General features: G+C 37.1%; 1 protein-coding gene across 1 annotated transcript in view; it reads right to left on the bottom strand.

Moving 5' to 3' along the window:
* LOC138646220 (transmembrane protease serine 9-like) overlaps positions 1 to 20,110 on the bottom strand; it is a 59,825-nt gene extending 39,715 nt beyond the window's left edge. The window contains exons 1-4 of the mRNA XM_069735682.1: positions 20,053 to 20,110; positions 17,883 to 18,087; positions 12,587 to 12,867; positions 461 to 609 (exon numbers count right to left, since the gene is read on the bottom strand). Of these exons, the coding sequence (XP_069591783.1) occupies positions 461 to 609; positions 12,587 to 12,867; positions 17,883 to 18,087; positions 20,053 to 20,086 (669 nt within the window). The 5' untranslated portion in view covers positions 20,087 to 20,110. The remainder of the gene's footprint in view (positions 1 to 460; positions 610 to 12,586; positions 12,868 to 17,882; positions 18,088 to 20,052) is intronic.
* Positions 20,111 to 23,477: the final 3,367 nt, after the last annotated feature.

Genomic DNA, 23,477 nt, shown 5'->3' with positions numbered 1-23,477 from the left:
CAGCCGGCTTTAGCACCACACGCAGGGGAACAGCGCTTACTTTAGCGCTGCTTCCCGGCGGCTGTCCATGTGGTCCTGATTCGGCACACGGATGTGTCACATGGACACACGGACATGGATATCTCCGGTACCGTTTTTTCCGGTACTGGAGATATCAGGAGTCAGGACATGTGAAACCGGCCTAAGACTGCGTCCGCTCGCCCATTATCAGGAATAGCATTTGTGCTGCATTCTACACTAGATGCGCAGCGGATGGATTTAGGTCCTGTGCACACTGTGCTTCCATCTAACGCTGTGTAATCTCCCCACAGTGCGGGATCAGATTGTCAGTCTCTCGGAACGCAGCACAAATACACTGCCAGCAAAAACGGCAACGACGTGAAATACAATAAACACAGAAAATAGAAAATGTTCCAATGCCCAGAATTCCCCCAGGATAAGGACGGGTGGCAGGACTCACCGGGCAGGCGTCCCTCTGGCCATCCGGGTACCCGGCACAGATGTGGTCACTGTGGATGACGATATTGGGGTGATACATCCGGTAACAGGACTCCCTGCTGATCAGCGGGAGCAGCACCTGCTGGAGGGTCCTAGGGAACGGCAGACGTCCTACAGGGACAGGAAAGATGCAGAGATCAGTGGTCGGTGGCCCTGGCATGAGACTCAGGTTAGGGGTGAACGCTCTGTAGAACATGGAGCATTATAAGGCCGGGTGCACACAATCCAGAGGTGGCAGCGATTTGGAGGCGGTGCATGTCCGCTGTGTCCAAAGCGCTACCTTCTATTGAATGCAGGTGAATCCTCCGTGTTCACTGAGCCGCACGGAGTGACCGCCTTTATACATTCTATTGATCACATTTCTGTAGGAAACTCACATCTCCGCAAGAGAAATAGACATGCTGCAGTCTGGAGAGACGCGCCACATGTCTGTCTCCGCGGGTGAGCCGCCGACGTCTGTGCACGCATAGTGGACATGGGATTTCTGTAACATGTGAACGCTGCACAAGTACCACAGCGCTCAACCCGCAGCGACTCCCGATCGTGGGCACATTCCCTTATAAGATGAGTGAGGAACGGGAAAAGGAAGCGATAAAACTCACTGCTGATAAAAGGTGGAGTACCACCTACCGTCCCTAATATTTACTATCATAGAGTAATATGGTGGTCCGGTGACCACAATCCTCACAAGCACCATCCCAAGGTTGTGTTCGGATGTCATAACGCCGGGTGATGTCTGGTTGTGGATTGCTGCCCGTTGGCCAGATGCAAGGTCTGACAGCGGAGGGCGGCGGGCCCAGATCAAGGAGATGACTATTGGGCAGGTTCTACTTCACATCGTTATCTGTGGCACATTGCTAATGCCGCTGTGTGTGTGATGATTGCACAGTTTGGGTTATGGAGGCTGTGAGGAGAGGTGAGCACATTTTTCTAAATTTGGTTCCAATTATGATCGGTAGTGAATATTGTTTTTGCAACATTTACAGAACGCAGCAAAAGTCAATGATAGTAGAAATGAACGAATATGGTTGGAACCGATTAAATTCAGCACGAGAATAGAAAATTCAGATTCAGTGACTGATTCCGAACATATAGAGGATTAGCAAGAGCCCCTCTTATTAGGCTGAAGGCAGGTGATAGATAGATAGATAGATAGATAGATAGATAGATAGATAGATAGATAGATAGATAATAGATAGATAGATAGATAATAGATAGATAGATAGATAATAGATAGATAGATAATAGATAGATAATAGATAGATAGATAATAGATAGATAATAGATAGATAATAGATAGATAGATAGATAATAGATAGATAGATAATAGATAGATAATACATAGATAGATAGATAATAGATAGATAGATAATAGATAGATAGATAATAGATAGATAATAGATAGATAGATAGATAGATAGATAATAGATAATAGATAGATAGATAGATAGATAGATAATAGATAGATAGATAATAGATAGATAGATAGATAATAGATAGATAGATAATAGATAGATAATAGATAGATAGATAATAGATAGATAGATAATAGATATATAGATAGATAATAGATAGATAGATAGATAATAGATAGATAATAGATAGATAGATAGATAGATAGATAGATAGATAATAGATAGATAGATAGATAGATAGATAGATAGATAGATAGATAATAGATAATAGATAGATAATAGATAGATAGATAGATAGATAATAGATAGATAATAGATAGATAGATAGATAGATAATAGATAATAGATAATAGATAATAGATAGATAATAGATAGATAGATAGATAGATAGATAATAGATAGATAGATAATAGATAATAGATAGATAATAGATAGATAATAGATAGATAGATAATAGATAGATAGATAATAGATAATAGATAGATAGATAATAGATAGATAGATAATAGATAGATAGATAATAGATAGATAGATAGATAGATAGATAGATAATAGATAGATAATAGATAGATAGATAGATAGATAATAGATAGATAGATAATAGATAGATAATAGATAGATAGATAATAGATAGATAGATAGATAGATAATAGATAGATAGATAGATAGATAGATAGATAGATAATAGATTGATAGATAACAGATAGATAGATAATAGATAGATAGATAATAGATAGATAGATAATAGATAGATAATTGATAGATAGATAATAGATAGATAGATAGATATATAATAGATAGATAATAGATAGATAGATAATAGATAGATAATAGATAATAGATAGATAGATAGATAATAGATAGATAATAGATAGATAGATAATAGATAGATAATAGATAGATGATAGATAGATAATAGATAGATAATAGATAGATAATAGATAGATAGATAATAGATAATAGATAGATAGATAATAGATAGATAATTGATAGATAATAGATAGATGATAGATAGATAATAGATAGATAATAGATGACAGATAGATAATAGATAGATAATAGATAGATAGATAATAGATAGATAATAGATAGATAGATAATAGATAGATAATACATAGATAGATAGATAATAGATAGATAATAGATAGATAGATAATAGATAGATAATACATAGATAGATAGATAATAGATAGATAGATAGATAGATAATAGATAGATAGATAGATAGATAGATAGATAGATAGATAATAGATAATAGATAGATAATAGATAGATAATACATAGATAGATAGATAATAGATAGATAATACATAGATAGATAGATAATAGATAGATAGATAATAGATAGATAGATAGATAATAGATAGATAGATAGATAGATAGATAGATAGATAGATAATAGATAGATAGATAGATAATAGATAGATAGATAATAGATAGATAATAGATAGATAATAGATAGATAATAGATAGATAGATAGATAATAGATAATAGATAGATAGATAATAGATAGATAGATAGATAATAGATAGATAATAGATAGATAATAGATAGATAATAGATAGATAGATAATAGATAATAGATAGATAGATAATAGATAGATAATAGATAGATAGATAATAGATAGATAATAGATAGATAATAGATAGATAGATAATAGATAATAGATAGATAATAGATAGATAATAGATAGATAATAGATAGATAGATAATAGATAGATAGATAATAGATAGATAGATAGATAGATAATAGATAGATAATAGATAGATAATAGATAGATAGATAATAGACAGATAATTGATAGATAGATAGATAATAGATAGATAGATAATAGATAGATAATAGATAGATAGATGATAGATAGATAATAGATAGATAGATAGATAATAGATAGATAGATAATAGATAGATAATAGATAGATAGATAATAGATAGATAATAGATAGATAGATAGATAATAGATAGATAGATAATAGATAGATAATAGATAGATAGATAATAGGTAGATAGATAATAGATAGATAATAGATAGATAATAGATAGATAGATAATAGATAGATAATAGATAGATAATAGATAGATAGATAATAGATAGATAATAGATAGATAATACATAGATAGATAGATAATAGATAGATAGATAATAGATAGATAGATAATAGATAGATAATAGATAGATAGATAGATAGATAGATAATAGATAGATAGATAGATAATAGATAGATAGATAGATAATAGATAGATAGATAGATAGATAGATAGATAGATAGATAGATAATAGATAGATAATAGATAGATAGATAATAGATAGATAGATAATAGATAGATAGATAGATAATAGATAGATAGATAGATAATAGATAGATAATAGATAGATAGATAGATAGATAGATAGATAGATAGATAGATAATAGATAGATAGATAGATAGATAGATAATAGATAATAGATAGATAATAGATAGATAGATAGATAGATAGATAGATAGATAATAGATAGATAATAGATAGATAGATAATAGATAGATAGATAATAGATAATAGATAATAGATAGATAATAGATAGATAGATAGATAGATAGATAGATAATAGATAGATAGATAATAGATAATAGATAATAGATAGATAATAGATAGATAATAGATAGATAGATAATAGATAGATAATAGATAGATAGATAATAGATAATAGATAGATAGATAATAGATAGATAGATAATAGATAGATAGATAGATAATAGATAATAGATAGATAGATAATAGATAGATAGATAGATAATAGATAGATAGATAGATAATAGATAGATAGATAGATAGATAGATAATAGATAGATAGATAATAGATAGATAATAGATAGATAGATAATAGATAGATAGATAGATAGATAGATAGATAGATAATAGATAGATAGATAGATAATAGATTGATAGATAATAGATAGATAGATAATAGATATATAGATAATAGATAGATAGATAGATAGATAGATAGATAGATAGATAATAGATAGATAATTGATAGATAGATAGATAATAGATAATAGATAGATAGATATATAATAGATAGATAATAGATAGATAGATAATAGATAGATAATAGATAATAGATAGATAGATAGATAATAGATAGATAATAGATAGATAGATAATAGATAGATAATAGATAGATGATAGATAGATAATAGATAGATAATATATAGATAATAGATAGATAGATAATAGATAATAGATAGATAGATAATAGATAGATAATTGATAGATAATAGATAGATGATAGATAGATAATAGATAGATAATAGATGACAGATAGATAATAGATAGATAATAGATAGATAGATAATAGATAGATAATAGATAGATAGATAATAGATAGATAATACATAGATAGATAGATAGATAATAGATAGATAATAGATAGATAATAGATAGATAGATAGATAATAGATAGATAGATAATAGATAGATAATACATAGATAATACATAGATAGATAGATAATAGATAGATAGATAGATAGATAGATAGATAGATAGATAATAGATAGATAGATAGATAGATAGATAGATAGATAATAGATAATAGATAATAGATAGATAATAGATAGATAATACATAGATAGATAGATAATAGATAGATAATACATAGATAGATAGATAATAGATAGATAGATAATAGATAGATAATAGATAGATAGATAGATAGATAGATAGATAGATAATAGATAGATAGATAGATAATAGATAGATAGATAATAGATAGATAATAGATAGATAATTGATAGATAATAGATAGATAGATAGATAATAGATAATAGATAGATAGATAATAGATAGATAGATAGATAATAGATAGATAATAGATAGATAATAGATAGATAATAGATAGATAGATAATAGATAATAGATAGATAGATAATAGATAGATAATAGATAGATAGATAATAGATAGATAATAGATAGATAATAGATAGATAGATAATAGATAATAGATAGATAGATAGATAATAGATAGATAATAGATAGATAATAGATAGATAGATAATAGATAGATAGATAATAGATAGATAGATAGATAGATAGATAATAGATAGATAATAGATAGATAATAGATAGATAGATAATAGATAGATAATAGATAGATAGATAGATAATAGATAGATAGATAATAGATAGATAATAGATAGATAGATAATAGATAGATAATAGATAGATAGATAGATAGATAATAGATAGATAGATAATAGATAGATAATAGATAGATAGATAATAGATAATAGATAGATAGATAATAGATAGATAATAGATAGATAGATAATAGATAGATAGATAATAGATAGATAGATAATAGATAGATAGATAATAGATAGATAATAGATAGATAGATAATAGATAATAGATAGATAGATAATAGATAGATAGATAATAGATAGATAGATAATAGATAGATAGATAATAGATAGATAGATAGATAGATAGATAGATAGATAATAGATAGATAATAGATAGATAGATAGATAGATAGATAATAGATAGATAGATAATAGATAGATAATAGATAGATAGATAATAGATAGATAGATAGATAGATAATAGATAGATAGATAGATAGATAGATAATAGATTGATAGATAACAGATAGATAGATAATAGATAGATAGATAATAGATAGATAGATAATAGATAGATAATTGATAGATAGATAATAGATAGATAGATATATAATAGATAGATAATAGATAGATAGATAATAGATAGATAATAGATAATAGATAGATAGATAGATAGATAATAGATAGATAATAGATAGATAGATAATAGATAGATAATAGATAGATGATAGATAGATAATAGATAGATAATAGATAGATAATAGATAGATAGATAATAGATAATAGATAGATAGATAATAGATAGATAATTGATAGATAATAGATAGATGATAGATAGATAATAGATAGATAATAGATGACAGATAGATAATAGATAGATAATAGATAGATAGATAATAGATAGATAATAGATAGATAGATAATAGATAGATAATACATAGATAGATAGATAATAGATAGATAATAGATAGATAGATAATAGATAGATAATACATAGATAGATAGATAATAGATAGATAGATAGATAGATAATAGATAGATAGATAGATAGATAGATAGATAGATAGATAGATAATAGATAATAGATAGATAATAGATAGATAATACATAGATAGATAGATAATAGATAGATAATACATAGATAGATAGATAATAGATAGATAGATAATAGATAGATAGATAGATAATAGATAGATAGATAGATAGATAGATAGATAGATAGATAATAGATAGATAGATAGATAATAGATAGATAGATAATAGATAGATAATAGATAGATAATAGATAGATAATAGATAGATAGATAGATAATAGATAATAGATAGATAGATAATAGATAGATAGATAGATAATAGATAGATAATAGATAGATAATAGATAGATAATAGATAGATAGATAATAGATAATAGATAGATAGATAATAGATAGATAATAGATAGATAGATAATAGATAGATAATAGATAGATAATAGATAGATAGATAATAGATAATAGATAGATAATAGATAGATAATAGATAGATAATAGATAGATAGATAATAGATAGATAGATAATAGATAGATAGATAGATAGATAATAGATAGATAATAGATAGATAATAGATAGATAGATAATAGACAGATAATTGATAGATAGATAGATAATAGATAGATAGATAATAGATAGATAATAGATAGATAGATGATAGATAGATAATAGATAGATAGATAGATAATAGATAGATAGATAATAGATAGATAATAGATAGATAGATAATAGATAGATAATAGATAGATAGATAGATAATAGATAGATAGATAATAGATAGATAATAGATAGATAGATAATAGGTAGATAGATAATAGATAGATAATAGATAGATAATAGATAGATAGATAATAGATAGATAATAGATAGATAATAGATAGATAGATAATAGATAGATAATAGATAGATAATACATAGATAGATAGATAATAGATAGATAGATAATAGATAGATAGATAATAGATAGATAATAGATAGATAGATAGATAGATAGATAATAGATAGATAGATAGATAATAGATAGATAGATAGATAATAGATAGATAGATAGATAGATAGATAGATAGATAATAGATAGATAATAGATAGATAGATAATAGATAGATAGATAATAGATAGATAGATAGATAATAGATAGATAGATAGATAATAGATAGATAATAGATAGATAGATAGATAGATAGATAGATAATAGATAGATAGATAGATAGATAGATAATAGATAATAGATAGATAATAGATAGATAGATAGATAGATAGATAGATAGATAATAGATAGATAATAGATAGATAGATAATAGATAGATAGATAATAGATAATAGATAATAGATAGATAATAGATAGATAGATAGATAGATAGATAATAGATAGATAGATAATAGATAATAGATAATAGATAGATAATAGATAGATAATAGATAGATAGATAATAGATAGATAATAGATAGATAGATAATAGATAATAGATAGATAGATAATAGATAGATAGATAATAGATAGATAGATAATAGATAATAGATAGATAGATAATAGATAGATAGATAGATAATAGATAGATAGATAATAGATAGATAGATAGATAGATAGATAGATAGATAATAGATAGATAGATAATAGATAGATAATAGATAGATAGATAATAGATAGATAGATAGATAGATAGATAGATAATAGATAGATAGATAGATAATAGATTGATAGATAATAGATAGATAGATAATAGATATATAGATAATAGATAGATAGATAGATAGATAGATAGATAATAGATAGATAATTGATAGATAGATAGATAATAGATAATAGATAGATAGATATATAATAGATAGATAATAGATAGATAGATAATAGATAGATAATAGATAATAGATAGATAGATAGATAATAGATAGATAATAGATAGATAGATAATAGATAGATAATAGATAGATGATAGATAGATAATAGATAGATAATATATAGATAATAGATAGATAGATAATAGATAATAGATAGATAGATAATAGATAGATAATTGATAGATAATAGATAGATGATAGATAGATAATAGATAGATAATAGATGACAGATAGATAATAGATAGATAATAGATAGATAGATAATAGATAGATAATAGATAGATAGATAATAGATAGATAATACATAGATAGATAGATAGATAATAGATAGATAATAGATAGATAATAGATAGATAGATAGATAATAGATAGATAGATAATAGATAGATAATACATAGATAATACATAGATAGATAGATAATAGATAGATAGATAGATAGATAGATAGATAGATAATAGATAGATAGATAGATAGATAGATAGATAATAGATAATAGATAATAGATAGATAATAGATAGATAATACATAGATAGATAGATAATAGATAGATAATACATAGATAGATAGATAATAGATAGATAGATAATAGATAGATAATAGATAGATAGATAGATAGATAGATAGATAGATAGATAGATAATAGATAGATAGATAGATAATAGATAGATAGATAATAGATAGATAATAGATAGATAATTGATAGATAATAGATAGATAGATAGATAATAGATAATAGATAGATAGATAATAGATAGATAGATAGATAATAGATAGATAATAGATAGATAATAGATAGATAATAGATAGATAGATAATAGATAATAGATAGATAGATAATAGATAGATAATAGATAGATAGATAATAGATAGATAATAGATAGATAATAGATAGATAGATAATAGATAATAGATAGATAGATAATAGATAGATAATAGATAGATAATAGATAGATAGATAATAGATAGATAGATAATAGATAGATAGATAGATAGATAGATAATAGATAGATAATAGATAGATAATAGATAGATAGATAATAGATAGATAATAGATAGATAGATAGATAATAGATAGATAGATAATAGATAGATAATAGATAGATAGATAATAGATAGATAATAGATAGATAGATAGATAGATAATAGATAGATAGATAATAGATAGATAATAGATAGATAGATAATAGATAATAGATAGATAGATAATAGATAGATAATAGATAGATAGATAATAGATAGATAGATAATAGATAGATAGATAATAGATAGATAATAGATATATATAATAGATAATAGATAAATTATAGAAAGTAAAGAACTTCACAGATTATTTTCATGTCATTCTTTTTACAGCAGTTGCTGCAGAACCTCTTTGAGATGAGGATGTGGGAGCCTTGCGGCAATCACGAGTGACTGACCAGGAGCTGCTCTTTTTCCTCTCAGGGAGGTTCTGCAGCAGCAGACGATCACTTGCCTCTCATGATGTAGAAGACAATATTGAGAACAGGAGGATGCAGCCACTTTTAGGTGACATTCACAACAGCCTGTACCGAGCTCCATCATCAGAGCTGTTCAATTATAGAAACCATTGTGTTCAGTGATTAAATCTAAAGACATAATGAAGGTGAAGGAGGAATGTTCTCTACAGATACATTAAAAGCAATAAATATATCAAGTAGTGAGAGGATTCAATACGTCAGGTATAAACATCCGCTCTATCCTGGATATAAATCATGTGCTTATTTCATGTGAACAGAACAGTCGTCATCATAGAGGATATCCCTGACGCCATCATAGCGGATATCCCTGACGCCATCATAGAGGATATCCCTGACGCCATCATAGAGGATATCCCTGACGCCATCATAGCGGATATCCCTGATGCCATCATAGAGGATATCCCTGACCCCATCATAGAGGATATCCCTGACGCCATCATAGAGGATATCCCTGACGCCATCATAGAGGATATCCCTGACGCCATCATAGCGGATATCCCTGACGCCATCATAGGGGATATCCCTGACGCCATCATAGAGGATATCCCTGACGCCATCATAGAGGATATCCCTGACGCCATCATAGAGGATATCCCTGCCGCCATCATAGAGGATATCCCTGACGCCATCATAGAGGATATCCCTGACGCCATCATAGAGGATATCCCTGACGCCATCATAGAGGATATCCCTGACGCCATCATAGAGGATATCCCTGACCCCATCATAGAGGATATCCCTGACGCCATCATAGAGGATATCCCTGACGCCATCATAGCGGATATCCCTGACGCCATCATAGAGGATATCCCTGACGCCATCATAGAGGATATCCCTGACGCCATCATAGCGGATATCCCTGATGCCATCATAGAGGATATCCCTGACGCCATCATAGAGGATATCCCTGACGCCATCATAGCGGATATCCCTGACGCCATCATAGAGGATATCCCTGACGCCATCATAGAGGATATCCCTGACGCCATCATAGAGGATATCCCTGACGCCATCATAGCGGATATCCCTGACGCCATCATAGAGGATATCCCTGACGCCATCATAGAGGATATCCCTGACGCCATCATAGAGGATATCCCTGACGCCATCATAGCGGATATCCCTGACGCCATCATAGAGGATATCCCTGACGCCATCATAGAGAATATCCCTGACGCCATCATAGAGGATATCCCTGACGCCATCATAGAGGATATCCCTGACGCCATCATAGCGGATATCCCTGACGCCATCATAGAGGATATCCCTGACGCCATCATAGAGGATATCCCTGATGCCATCATAGAGGATATCCCTGACGTCATCATAGAGGATATCCCTGACGCCATCATAGAGGATATCCCTGACGCCATCATAGCGGATATCCCTGACGCCATCATAGAGGATATCCCTGACGCCATCATAGAGGATATCCCTGACGCCATCATAGAGGATATCCCTGAAGCCATCATAGAGGATATCCCTGACGCCATCATAGAGGATATCCCTGATGCCATCATAGAGGATATCCCTGATGCCATCATAGTGGATATCCCTGACGCCATCATAGAGGATATCCCTGACGCCATCATAGCGGATATCCCTGACGCCATCATAGAGGATATCCCTGAAGCCATCATAGAGGATATCTCTGACGCCATCATAGCGGATATCCCTGACGCCATCATAGCGGATATCCCTGACGCCATCATAGAGGATATCCCTGACGCCATCATAGCGGATATCCCTGACGCCATCATAGATGATATCCCTGACTCCATCATAGCGGATATCCCTGACTCCATCATAGTGGATATCCCTGACGCCATCATAGAGGATATCCCTGACGCCATCATAGAGGATATCCCTGACGCCATCATAGCGGATATCCCTGACGCCATCATAGAGGATATCCCTGACGCCATCATAGAGGATATCCCTGACGCACGTTTGTATTTATTATTGATTTTAATGTATCTGCAGATTACATTCCCCCCTTCATTATGTTTTTATATTTATTCAATAGAGATCATTGTTTTTATTGTAATTAGCTCTGTGATGTAACCCTTTGTGCGCTGTTACACTTTAGGTGAAGTAAGGTGGGCAGACAAGATGAAGTGAAGAGTGGAGGGGAGTAAATATTCAGAAAGAAGGGGTCTGGAGTAAGGCAGCGACTGGGGGGCACGGTGGTACTTACGATCGGACTGCGTCTGGCCCCATCCGGTAACATAGCAGCTGGTCCCTGGTGGGAAGTCCATGGAGGCTGATGGGATGCACACTGGGCGGATGGACCTGGTGAAGGTGACGGGTCTGGAGAGGCGGACGAGCGCCACGTCTCCACTGCTGCTGGTGTCTGAGATGCCATTGTACTGTAGGTGGATAAACACATTGCTCACCCCAACTTCCACCTCATGAGAATTAGGCACGTCCAGCTTGTGGGCCCCTAGCCGCACTCTGTACAGATCAAGGGAGAGGGATCTGAAAAATGTAGAATCACAATGATACCTCCGACCTCCAAACTCTGCATCCAGCCAAATGTAATGCCTCAATTCCATCACCACTGACTCCCAAAAATCAGACTTAGGCATTGCAGGTGTGCTGATACAATGTAACTAACATTCAACTGTATGATACATAGAGGTCACATCCAGCCTATATTACAGGGAGAGACACAGACCTCACATTCAGCCTATATTACTGGGAGAGACAAACGGACCTCACATCCAGCCTATATTACTGGGAGAGACACTGACCTCACATCCAGCCTATATTACTGGGAGAGACACACAGATCTCACATCCAGCCTATATTACTGGGAGAGACAAACGGACCTCACATCCAGCCTATATTACTGGGAGAGACACACAGACCTCACATCCAGCCTGTATTACTGAGAGAGACACACAGATCTCACATCCAGCCTATATTAGTGGGAGAGACAAACGGACCTCACATCCAGCCTATATTACTGGGAGAGACACACAGATCTCACATCCAGCCTATATTACTGGGAGAGACACACAGATCTCACATCCAGCCTATATTACTGGGAGAGACAAACGGACCTCACATCCAGCCTATATTACTGGGAGAGACACACAGATCTCACATCCAGCCTATATTACTGGGAGAGACACAAACCTCTCATCCAGCCTATATTACTGGGAGAGACACACAGACCTCACATCCAGCCTATATTACTGGGAGAGACACACAAAGCTCACATGCAGCCTATATTACTGGGAGAGACACAGAGCTCACATCCAGCCTATATTACTGGGAGAGACACACAGAGCTCACATCCAGCCTATATTACTGGGAGAGACACACAGACGTCACATCCAGCCTATATCACTGGGAGAGACACACAGAGCTCACATCCAGCCTATATTACTGGAAGAGACACACATACCTCACATCCAGCCTATATTACTGGGAGAGACACACAGAGCTCACATCCAGCCTTTATTACTGGGAGAGACACAGACCTCACATCCAGCCTATATTACTGGGAGAGACACACAGATCTCACATCCAGCCTATATTACTGGGAGAGACACCGAGCTGACATCCAGCCTATAATACTGGTAGAGACACACAGACCTCACATCCAGCCTATATTGCTGGGAGAGACACAGACCTCACATCCAGCCTATATTACTGGGAGAGACACACAGACCTGACATCCAGCCTATATTACTGGAATAGACACACAGACCTCACATCCAGCCTATATTACTGGAAAGACACACAGACCTCACATCCAGCCTATATTACTGAGAGAGACACACATACTTCACATCCAGCCTATATTACTGGGAGACACACAGATCTCACATCCAGCCTTTATTACTGGGAGAAAGACACAGAGCTCATATCCAGCCAATATTACTAGGAGAGACACACAGACCTCACATCCAGCCTATATTAGTGGGAAACACACAGAGCTCACATCCAGCCTATATTACTGGAAGAGACACAGAGCTCACATCCAGCCTATATTACTGGGAAACACACAGACCTCACATCCAGCCTATATTACTGGGAGAGACACACAGACTTCACATCCAGCCTTTATTACTGGGAGAGAGACACAGAGCTCACATCCAGCCTATATTACTAGAAGAGACACACAGACCTCACATCCAGCCTATATTACTGGGAAACACACAGAGCTCACATCCAGCCTATATTACTGGGAGAGACACAGAGCTCACATCCAGCCTATATTACTGGGAAACACACAGACCTCACATCCAGGCTATATTACTGGGAGAGACACACAGATCTCACATCCAGCCTATATTACTGGGAGAGACACACAGATCTTACATCCAGCCTATATTACTGGGAGAGACAAACGGACCTCACATCCAGCCTATATTACTGGGAGAGACACACAGATCTCACATCCAGCCTATATTACTGGGAGAGACACACAGATCTTACATCCAGCCTATATTACTGGGAGAGACAAACTGACCTCACATCCAGCCTATATTACTGGGAGAGACACACAGAGCTCACTTCCAGCCTATATTACTGGGAGAGACACAGACCTCACATCCAGCCTATATTACTGGGAGAGACACAGACCTCACATCCAGCCTATATTACTGGGAGTGACACAGACCCCACATCCAGCCTATATTACAGGGAGAGACACGCAGACGTCACATTCAGCCTACATTACTGGGAGAGACACAGACCTCACATCCAGCCTATATTACTGGGAGAGACACACAGAGCTCACATCCAGTCTATATTACTGGGAGAGACACAGACCTCACATCCAGTCTATATTACTAGGAGACACACAGACCTCACATCCAGCCTATATTACTAGGAGACACACAGACCTCACATCCAGCCTATATTACTGGGAAACACACAGAGCTCACATCCAGCCTATATTACTGGGAGAGACACAGAGCTCACATCCAGCCTATATTACTGGGAAACACACAGACCTCACATCCAGCCTATATTACTAGGAGAGACACACAGACCTCACATCCAGCCTATATTACTGGAAGAGACACACAGAGCTCAAATCCAGCCTATATTACTGGGAGAGACACAGATCTCACATCCAGCCTATATTACTGGGAGAGACACACGGACCTCACATCCAGCCTATATTACTGGGAGAGACACACAGACCTCACATCCAGCCTATATTACTGGGAGAGACACAAACCTCTCATCCAGCCTATATTACTGGGAGACACACAGACCTCACATCCAGCCTATATTACTGGGAGAGACACACAAAGCTCACATGCAGCCTATATTACTGGGAGAGACACAGAGCTCACATCCAGCCTATATTACTGGGAGAGACACACAGAGCTCACATCCAGCCTATATTACTGGGAGAGACACACAGACGTCACATCCAGCCTATATTACTGGGAGAGACACACAGAGTTCACGTCCAGCCTATATTACTGGAAGAGACACACATACCTCACATCCAGCCTATATTACTGGGAGAGACACACAGATCTCACATCCAGCCTATATTACTGGGAGAGACACAGAGCTGACATCCAGCCTATAATACTGGTAGAGACACACAGACCTCACATCCAGCCTATATTGCTGGGAGAGACACAGACCTCACATCCAACCTATATTACTGGGAGAGACACACAGACCTGACATCCAGCCTATATTACTGGAAGAGACACACAGACCTCACATCCAGCCTATATTACTGGAAAGACACACAGACCTCACATCCAGCCTATATTACTGAGAGAGACACACATACTTCACATCCAGCCTATATTACTGGGAGACACACAGACCTCACATCCAGCCTTTATTACTGGGAGAGAGACACAGAGCTCACATCCAGCCTATATTACTAGGAGAGACACACATACCTCACATCCAGCCTATATTACTGGGAAACACACAGAGCTCACATCCAGCCTATATTACTGGGAGAGACACAGAGCTCACATCCAGCCTATATTACTGGGAGAGACACAGAGAGCTCACATCCAGCCTATATTACTGGGAGAGACACACAGACCTCACATCCAGCCTATATTACTGGTAGAGACACAGTGCTCACATCCAGCCTGTAATACTGGGAAATGCACACATAGAGCTCACATCCAGCCTATAATACTGGTAGAGACACAGAGCTCACATCCAGCCTGTATTACTGGGAGAGACACACAGAGCTCACATCCAGCCTGTATTACTGGGAGAGACACACAGATCTCACATCCAGCCTATATTACTTGAAGTGACACACAGACCTCACATCCAGCCTATATTACTGGGAGAGACACACAGAGCTCACATCCAGCCTATAATACTGGAAGTGACACACAGAGCTCACATCCAGCCTATATTACTGGAAGTGACACACAGACCTCACATCCAGCCTATATTACTGGGAGAGACACACAGACCTCACATCCAGGCTATATTACTGGAAGTGACACACAGAGCTCACATCCAGCCTATATTACTGGAAGTGGCACACAGACCTCACATCCAGCCTATATTACTGGGAGAGACACAGAGAGCTCACATCCAGCCTATATTACTGGGAGAGACACACAGACCTCACATCCAGCCTATATTACTGGTAGAGACACAGTGCTCACATCCAGCCTGTAATACTGGGAAATGCACACACAGAACTCACATCCAGCCTATAATACTGGTAGAGACACAGAGCTCACATCCAGCCTGTATTACTGGGAGAGACACACAGAGCTCACATCCAGCCTATGTTACTGGGAGAGACACACAGAGCTCACATCCAGCCTATATTACTGGGAGAGACACAGAGCTCACATCCAGCCTGTTTTACTTGGAGAGACACACAGAGCTCACATCCAGCCTATATTACTGGTAGAGACACAGAGCTCACATCCAGCCTGTATTACTGGGAGAGACACACAGAGCTCACATCCAGCCTATATTACTGGGAGAGACACACAGATCTCACATCCAGCCTATATTACTTGAAGTGACACACAGACCTCACATCCAGCCTATATTACTGGGAGAGACACACAGAGCTCACATCCAGCCTATAATACTGGAAGTGACACACAGAGCTCACATCCAGCCTATATTACTGGAAGTGACACACAGACCTCACATCCAGCCTATATTACTGGGAGAGACACACAGACCTCACATCCAGCCTATATTACTGGGAGACACACACAGAGCTCACATCCAGCCTATATTACTGGGAGAGACACACAGAGCTCACATCCAGTCTATATTACTGGGAGAGACACACAGACCTCACATCCAGTCTATATCACTGGGAGAGTCAGTATCACACGTGATAACATTAGATACACAGCTCAGCAGACAGTATCACACAGGTTAGGATTAGGTACACAGCTTAGCAGACAGTATCACACGTGATAACATAGGTACACTTCTCAGCAGCACTTTGTCCGCTGCATGACTGATGATAACTTCTATAAAGCACAGTGAGCGGCACTCACTTGGTGAAACAATGTGCGGCGCTCAGCACCCACTGGTCAGAGATCAGGGACCCTCCGCAGCCTGGAATCCCATTATATGATACACTGACTTGCCAGGGCCAGGCTCCTTCTGCTGCATCCGTTCCTCCAGCTATCCTTCTCATGAGGGTGGGGGAGCCGCAGGTCGGGGGAAGCAGCGTGTCGGGGAAGACCACCGCTGGGAGGACTGCGGAGGAAAATACAATAGAAATGTCACATAGCAGAGATATGCAAATTGTCTCTTCAGAGAGGCCAAGGAGGAGAACTCTATCGCCACTTGTAAGAAGCAGCAATGCTAATAGTCAATATCGACTCCCTATCGAGCTTTATCACATGACTTAGGATAAAAGCTCATACTCTGCCGCTGCGGTTTCAGGTTCAGGTACCGCCAGAGTGGTTTCAGGTTCAGGTACCGCCAGAGTGGTTTCAGGTTCACGTAACACTGGAGCGGTTTCAGAATTGTCTCAGACAAGATGGACACTGTAAACAGAACTGGCACTGGTACAGGTTTAACTGGACTAGTACAGGGACGTGACAGCAAGCTAGCAGCCTTAAAACTTAGTAACTACATTGTCGCTCAGGCACCTCCCAGCTGGTGGAGGTGCCTTAAGTATTAAGTGCTTCCCAGCTATTGGGTGGGGACACATTAGGAGTGTGCACGCTGTCTCTTTAAGACATGGGAGGCAAAGCAGGAGGCACAGTAGGGCGGCCTGACCAGTGAGTAAGTTAGTGTCCCTGCCGGGTGGAAGGAGCAGAGGCTTACAAGGACGCTAATGTTGCAAAATATACCCCAACACGGTCACTGCCAGCTCCACAATAACAAAAGGAGCCACTATCTGCTACAACCAATCATTTATACAGGCCGATTGGACACCCATTACAGATAGTGTATGGCTACAGGGGTGCGGGTAACTGAGCAATCAGGAAAAGTAGGCAGTGTTTATAAAAAAATATACAAAATGGGAACAAAAGTATACGGTATATACAATTAGATAAAATAAAAGGGATAACAAAAGAAAAATACTAAACCTGATGTCACGGAAATTCGCTCAGAGCTTAGCAGAGGGAGGTACTCGCTAGGAAAAAAGACAGAACCCACAGCAAGCTGCACCTTCTAGGATTAACAAATAACTAAAGCCAAATACTGCTTTTCATTAGCTCAAGCTAACGAGCACATACCTATCCTTGATGAGCCCATATGGGGGCTTGTGTGGGATTTCCAGGATCCTTTAGAATTTCATGAGATCCCAAACTTACAGGATATTTTTGCCCTTGGATGTCCCACGTGCTAAATATTGTCATCGTGTTTTACCTTTATATAGAGATGAAATATGGCCTGGATAGCATCATCCATGTGACCGATATTAAGTTGGAGGTGTTAGAATGGCATCACGATGATGTGAGTGAATGTGTTATATTCGTCTATTTGTATGATGCCAAAGATACAGCTCCCATAAATATCCAATCAATGTAAACCCCAATATTCATCACTGTCCACAGAACACTCTGAAACAGTGAAGCAGTGCAGGCATCATGCTATGGGCATGTTTCTCTTATTATAGGGTAGGACCTATTCTCTGCATACCAGGGATCATGGAGCTGTTTACAGATAGTAAAATACTTGAAGAGGTCATGCTGCCTAACACTGAAGAGGACATGCCTGTGAAATGGGGGATTCAACAAGACACCAACCCGATACACACCAGTAAACAAACAAAATCTTGGTTCTAGTCCAACAACATTGAAGTCATGGAGTGACCAGTCCAATCCAGACCTTAAACCTGTATGTCTGGGAAGCGTACTTCTCCGCATCTGCATGAACAAATCTCAGTCTTTGTGTTTTTTTTCCCAGAACAAACTTTACGTTTTAATTACCCGATCACTGCAGGAGACCCCTACTTCAATGGAGGTTGAAGTTTCAGCACTTTCTCAGAGCAGACAATGTGAATAAAAATCATAATAGTCAGGATAGAAAGGTATTGTGACGATGCCAGATGCAGAATGTGGATTCACCCTCTTGAGTAGAACACTTTCTTGGTAAGACCCCAATGTGTAATGAAGGCTGTGATTTATAAATAACATTCTAACATATAAATGTATCAATAATCTTAAAATAACGTTACTTTTTATATGATCATCACCATTAACTCACCAGACAAGAGAAGACTGAGCAGGAGGCTCCTCATCCTCTCCGGGTGCAGCTGTGAGAAGATCTGTAGATGTTGGACTTGTCTTGATCCTCTTTCTACTGACCTATTTACGGTAGTTCTTTGGAAGTGCACTGTCCTGGAATGTGGCCCAACCTGCCCTTGTGCCGGAGGATTGGAAGTCTCCTCTTAACTTCCTCAGTATATATCTAAGGAAATGAACTTGTTGGCATCGCAGAGTTGTTACAGTGTCACCTGTGCACATGACCTGAGAGTCATCTCTACAGTCACCGATCCAGGTCGCAACACACAAAATTAGTCAGAGCAGAAAAGAAACTACCGAGAGTCTGACCCGAATAACCCGAGTAATGAAGAGCGTCTCCCCAGTCTTTGTAGGAGCTACAATTCTAATACAAATGATCCCTCCCCGCCCTCTCAAGTGCAAATTTGGTTTATCAGCAAAAACATTAAAACTTTTGTGCAATAAACAAGAATAATGTAAATAAATGAACCCAACACAAATATCAAGTGGTTTCTCCAAATTCACAAAATGTGACTTTAGTGACACCTGCAGCCTTGAGATTATTCACCCCTGAATAGAATCCCACATAATAGCATCCGATGTAATTATCTCAGGGCCAACGTTAGTTACATCAGGTGCTAGAGATAACATGTGGCACCCCAGGAGTCCGGTTGCCACAGTGGCATTGCCTCCCTCACAGGGATTCATGTCATGCCTGGAAGCAAGGAAGGGTTCCCTTACCAGGTGTTAGTAGGAGAGAAGTAAAGCAGAACCTGGGGAGTGGAGCTGTGATTAAACTCGCCCCAGAGCTGAGCGCTAGGAACCGGATACCGGAGTCTGTGGTTGCGTGGGTACTGAAGTCCTGGCAGCTAAATCTAGAGGGCAGGGGACTGCAGGTCTCCTGGCCTGGCCTAACACCCGGCAGCACAGCAGCATACCAGAACCTGGAGCCGACATAAAGGAGCGGCACCTGTGATAGGCTCGAGCTGTTAGTTAGTTTTTAAAAACAGAGAGTGTCAGCTGCAGAAGGACAAGCGGAGAGGCAGCAAGGAAAAAGGGAGGACAGTGCAGAAGCAGAAGGAAGGCCTACCTGGCCAGGTGAATCCAAAATTGCTTCCAGGCTGCCCGGCTCTCCATTACGATCTGTTACCAGTACCCTCGTCTGTACTATCAACCATCAAGTAAAGGAAAAGAAAACTACAGCGCTTGTGCCATTCAGTGATCTCCTGCACCCTGAGTCCTGCACCACAAGGTACACGAAGCCTGACAAACGGGACCGGTAGCCCTGGGGTCCCGCTCCACCTGCGGCGAGTAGAACCATCCCAGCTGTGTCACCATCAGCCCCAGTGGTCTCCTTTAGCAGCATTGGCCATCCGTTGCCAAACACCACAGGTGGCGTCACGTTAAATCCCATATACATAGTCCCCATCTTACGGCACAGCCAGAGCCACGGAGTTGAGTCACGGTCCTGTGACTTCCCCAAAGAACTGTCCGATCCAGTTCCAAATACCCCACAACACTGGTGGGCATGTCAGACATATCAAATACCTGGACTGCCTAAGGGACTGTGTCTAAGAATATTTGATTGTATATCAGAAATATGGTCTACAAAGTGAACAAAAGAGATGCCTACAGTGAAGCATAGTGGGGATTCGGTGAAATCTACAGTGAAGCATGGTGGGGATTCGGTGAAATCTACAGTGAAGCACGGTGGGGCTCGGGGATTTCTACAGTAAAACATGACTGGGGCTCGGTGATGTGTACAGGGAAGCACGGCAGGGGCTCAATAATATCTACAGGGAAGCATGGCAGGAGCGTGGTAATATCTACAGGGAAGCATGGCAGGTGTCCAGGGATGTCTACAGGGAAGCACTGCATGGACTCGGTGATGACTACAGTGAAGCACGACGGGGACTCGGATTTAGTAGCTGCTTTGCTTCCTCTGGCCCTGGAAACCTGCAGCATGTAGAGATCGAGATGTATTAAATCACGTGTTAGGAAATCCTATTGGAAGGCATCCTGCCCTCTGTTAGATGCTGAAGCTTGGTTGTCATTGGACTTTGCCACACGACAATCACCCTAGCTCATGACAGTCCACCAGCACTTGGTTTTAGAAGAAGTCTTGGAAGAATCTGGAGTGGCTGTTACGTTGTTTGAGTTGAAGCACGTATTTGGTGGGATGTGTAGAAGAAGTCGGCTACAAAACCAAGATTATTAGTTTATAGCAGGTCATAGCACCTAGAAGGACAGCAGGTCATAACAGCCAGAGGGGCTCTATTAAGTATTGCAGATGCTGGTCATTAAGGGATTGAATAATTGTGAAAATACGGAAGTCAATATAAGTGAATATGAAATTGAGGACACCTCTTGGGATATTAGTTGTATTCAGCTTTGTACATTGTCCTTGTTTCATTGACTTATTACAAACAGCAGAACATTTTGTAAAAATGTTTCTAATGAACTGAATTTCCAATGTGGGGGGATACCTCTGATTGACGCTGTACGTACGGCTCCTCTGAAGGCTTTAGGAGCAGTCACTGGACCATACCATTTATCTTGGGCAGAGGGAGGACCTGAGACCTCCTAGCACCTGACCACTCTTATACTTTCTATCTGACCTATTACTTTACACTTTCATGTCAATTATTTATTGGCATTCTTTGGTTCAGACTATGATGACGGATCGTCCCCCAAATCTTGAACTTGATTTTCTCCACAATCCGGGGGTCTCCGTGGGGCAGGGATTGGCTCTGCTCCATCATACTATATCACACTTTCCATCCAGGATTCCTTTCGAGTCCCGGCTGTTCCACCACTGAATGACATTCCAGGACGGTAAGTCACAAGTTGTACGGAGATACATTTCATCATATTGTTATTAAATATTGCAACAAAGGATAATGATAGTAATGTTAAATGTCCATAAAAGAACAATTTGCCAAATAAACACTCCCAAGAGATCCAACAACAATATCCATACCGGTGCCCGCGGATAATAAGTGATGTAGGCAAGAAAATTAAAAATAAATTTGTGACCTGCCACCCCATGATTTCGACATATAAAGCAGGGGTAATAATTGGCTGCCAGTTTATATACAACCCATAGCTCACCGCGTCATTGTGCCTGTATAACTTGTCCCTCCTCATGGAGATTTTTTAGCCCTGTTTTTTGCTTAGGTTTTAATTTATTGTAATAAAAATGTATTTTTAATTTTCTTGCCAACATCACTTATTATCCGCGGGCAATTGTGCCGGTATGGATATTGTTGTTGAAACAAAGGATAATGAGTAGAGTCGGTTGTTGTTACGTGACGACATGCACAAATATAGGAAACACATACATGAAACCAGTCATAAAGCAAACAATGTATTTAATGATTACATTTAAACACAATTTAAAAGGGTCCG

This window comes from Ranitomeya imitator, chromosome 7, assembly GCF_032444005.1.
Source record: "Ranitomeya imitator isolate aRanImi1 chromosome 7, aRanImi1.pri, whole genome shotgun sequence".
NCBI lineage: Eukaryota > Metazoa > Chordata > Amphibia > Anura > Dendrobatidae > Ranitomeya > Ranitomeya imitator.
This window is presented reverse-complemented; position numbering and strand designations above follow the sequence as displayed.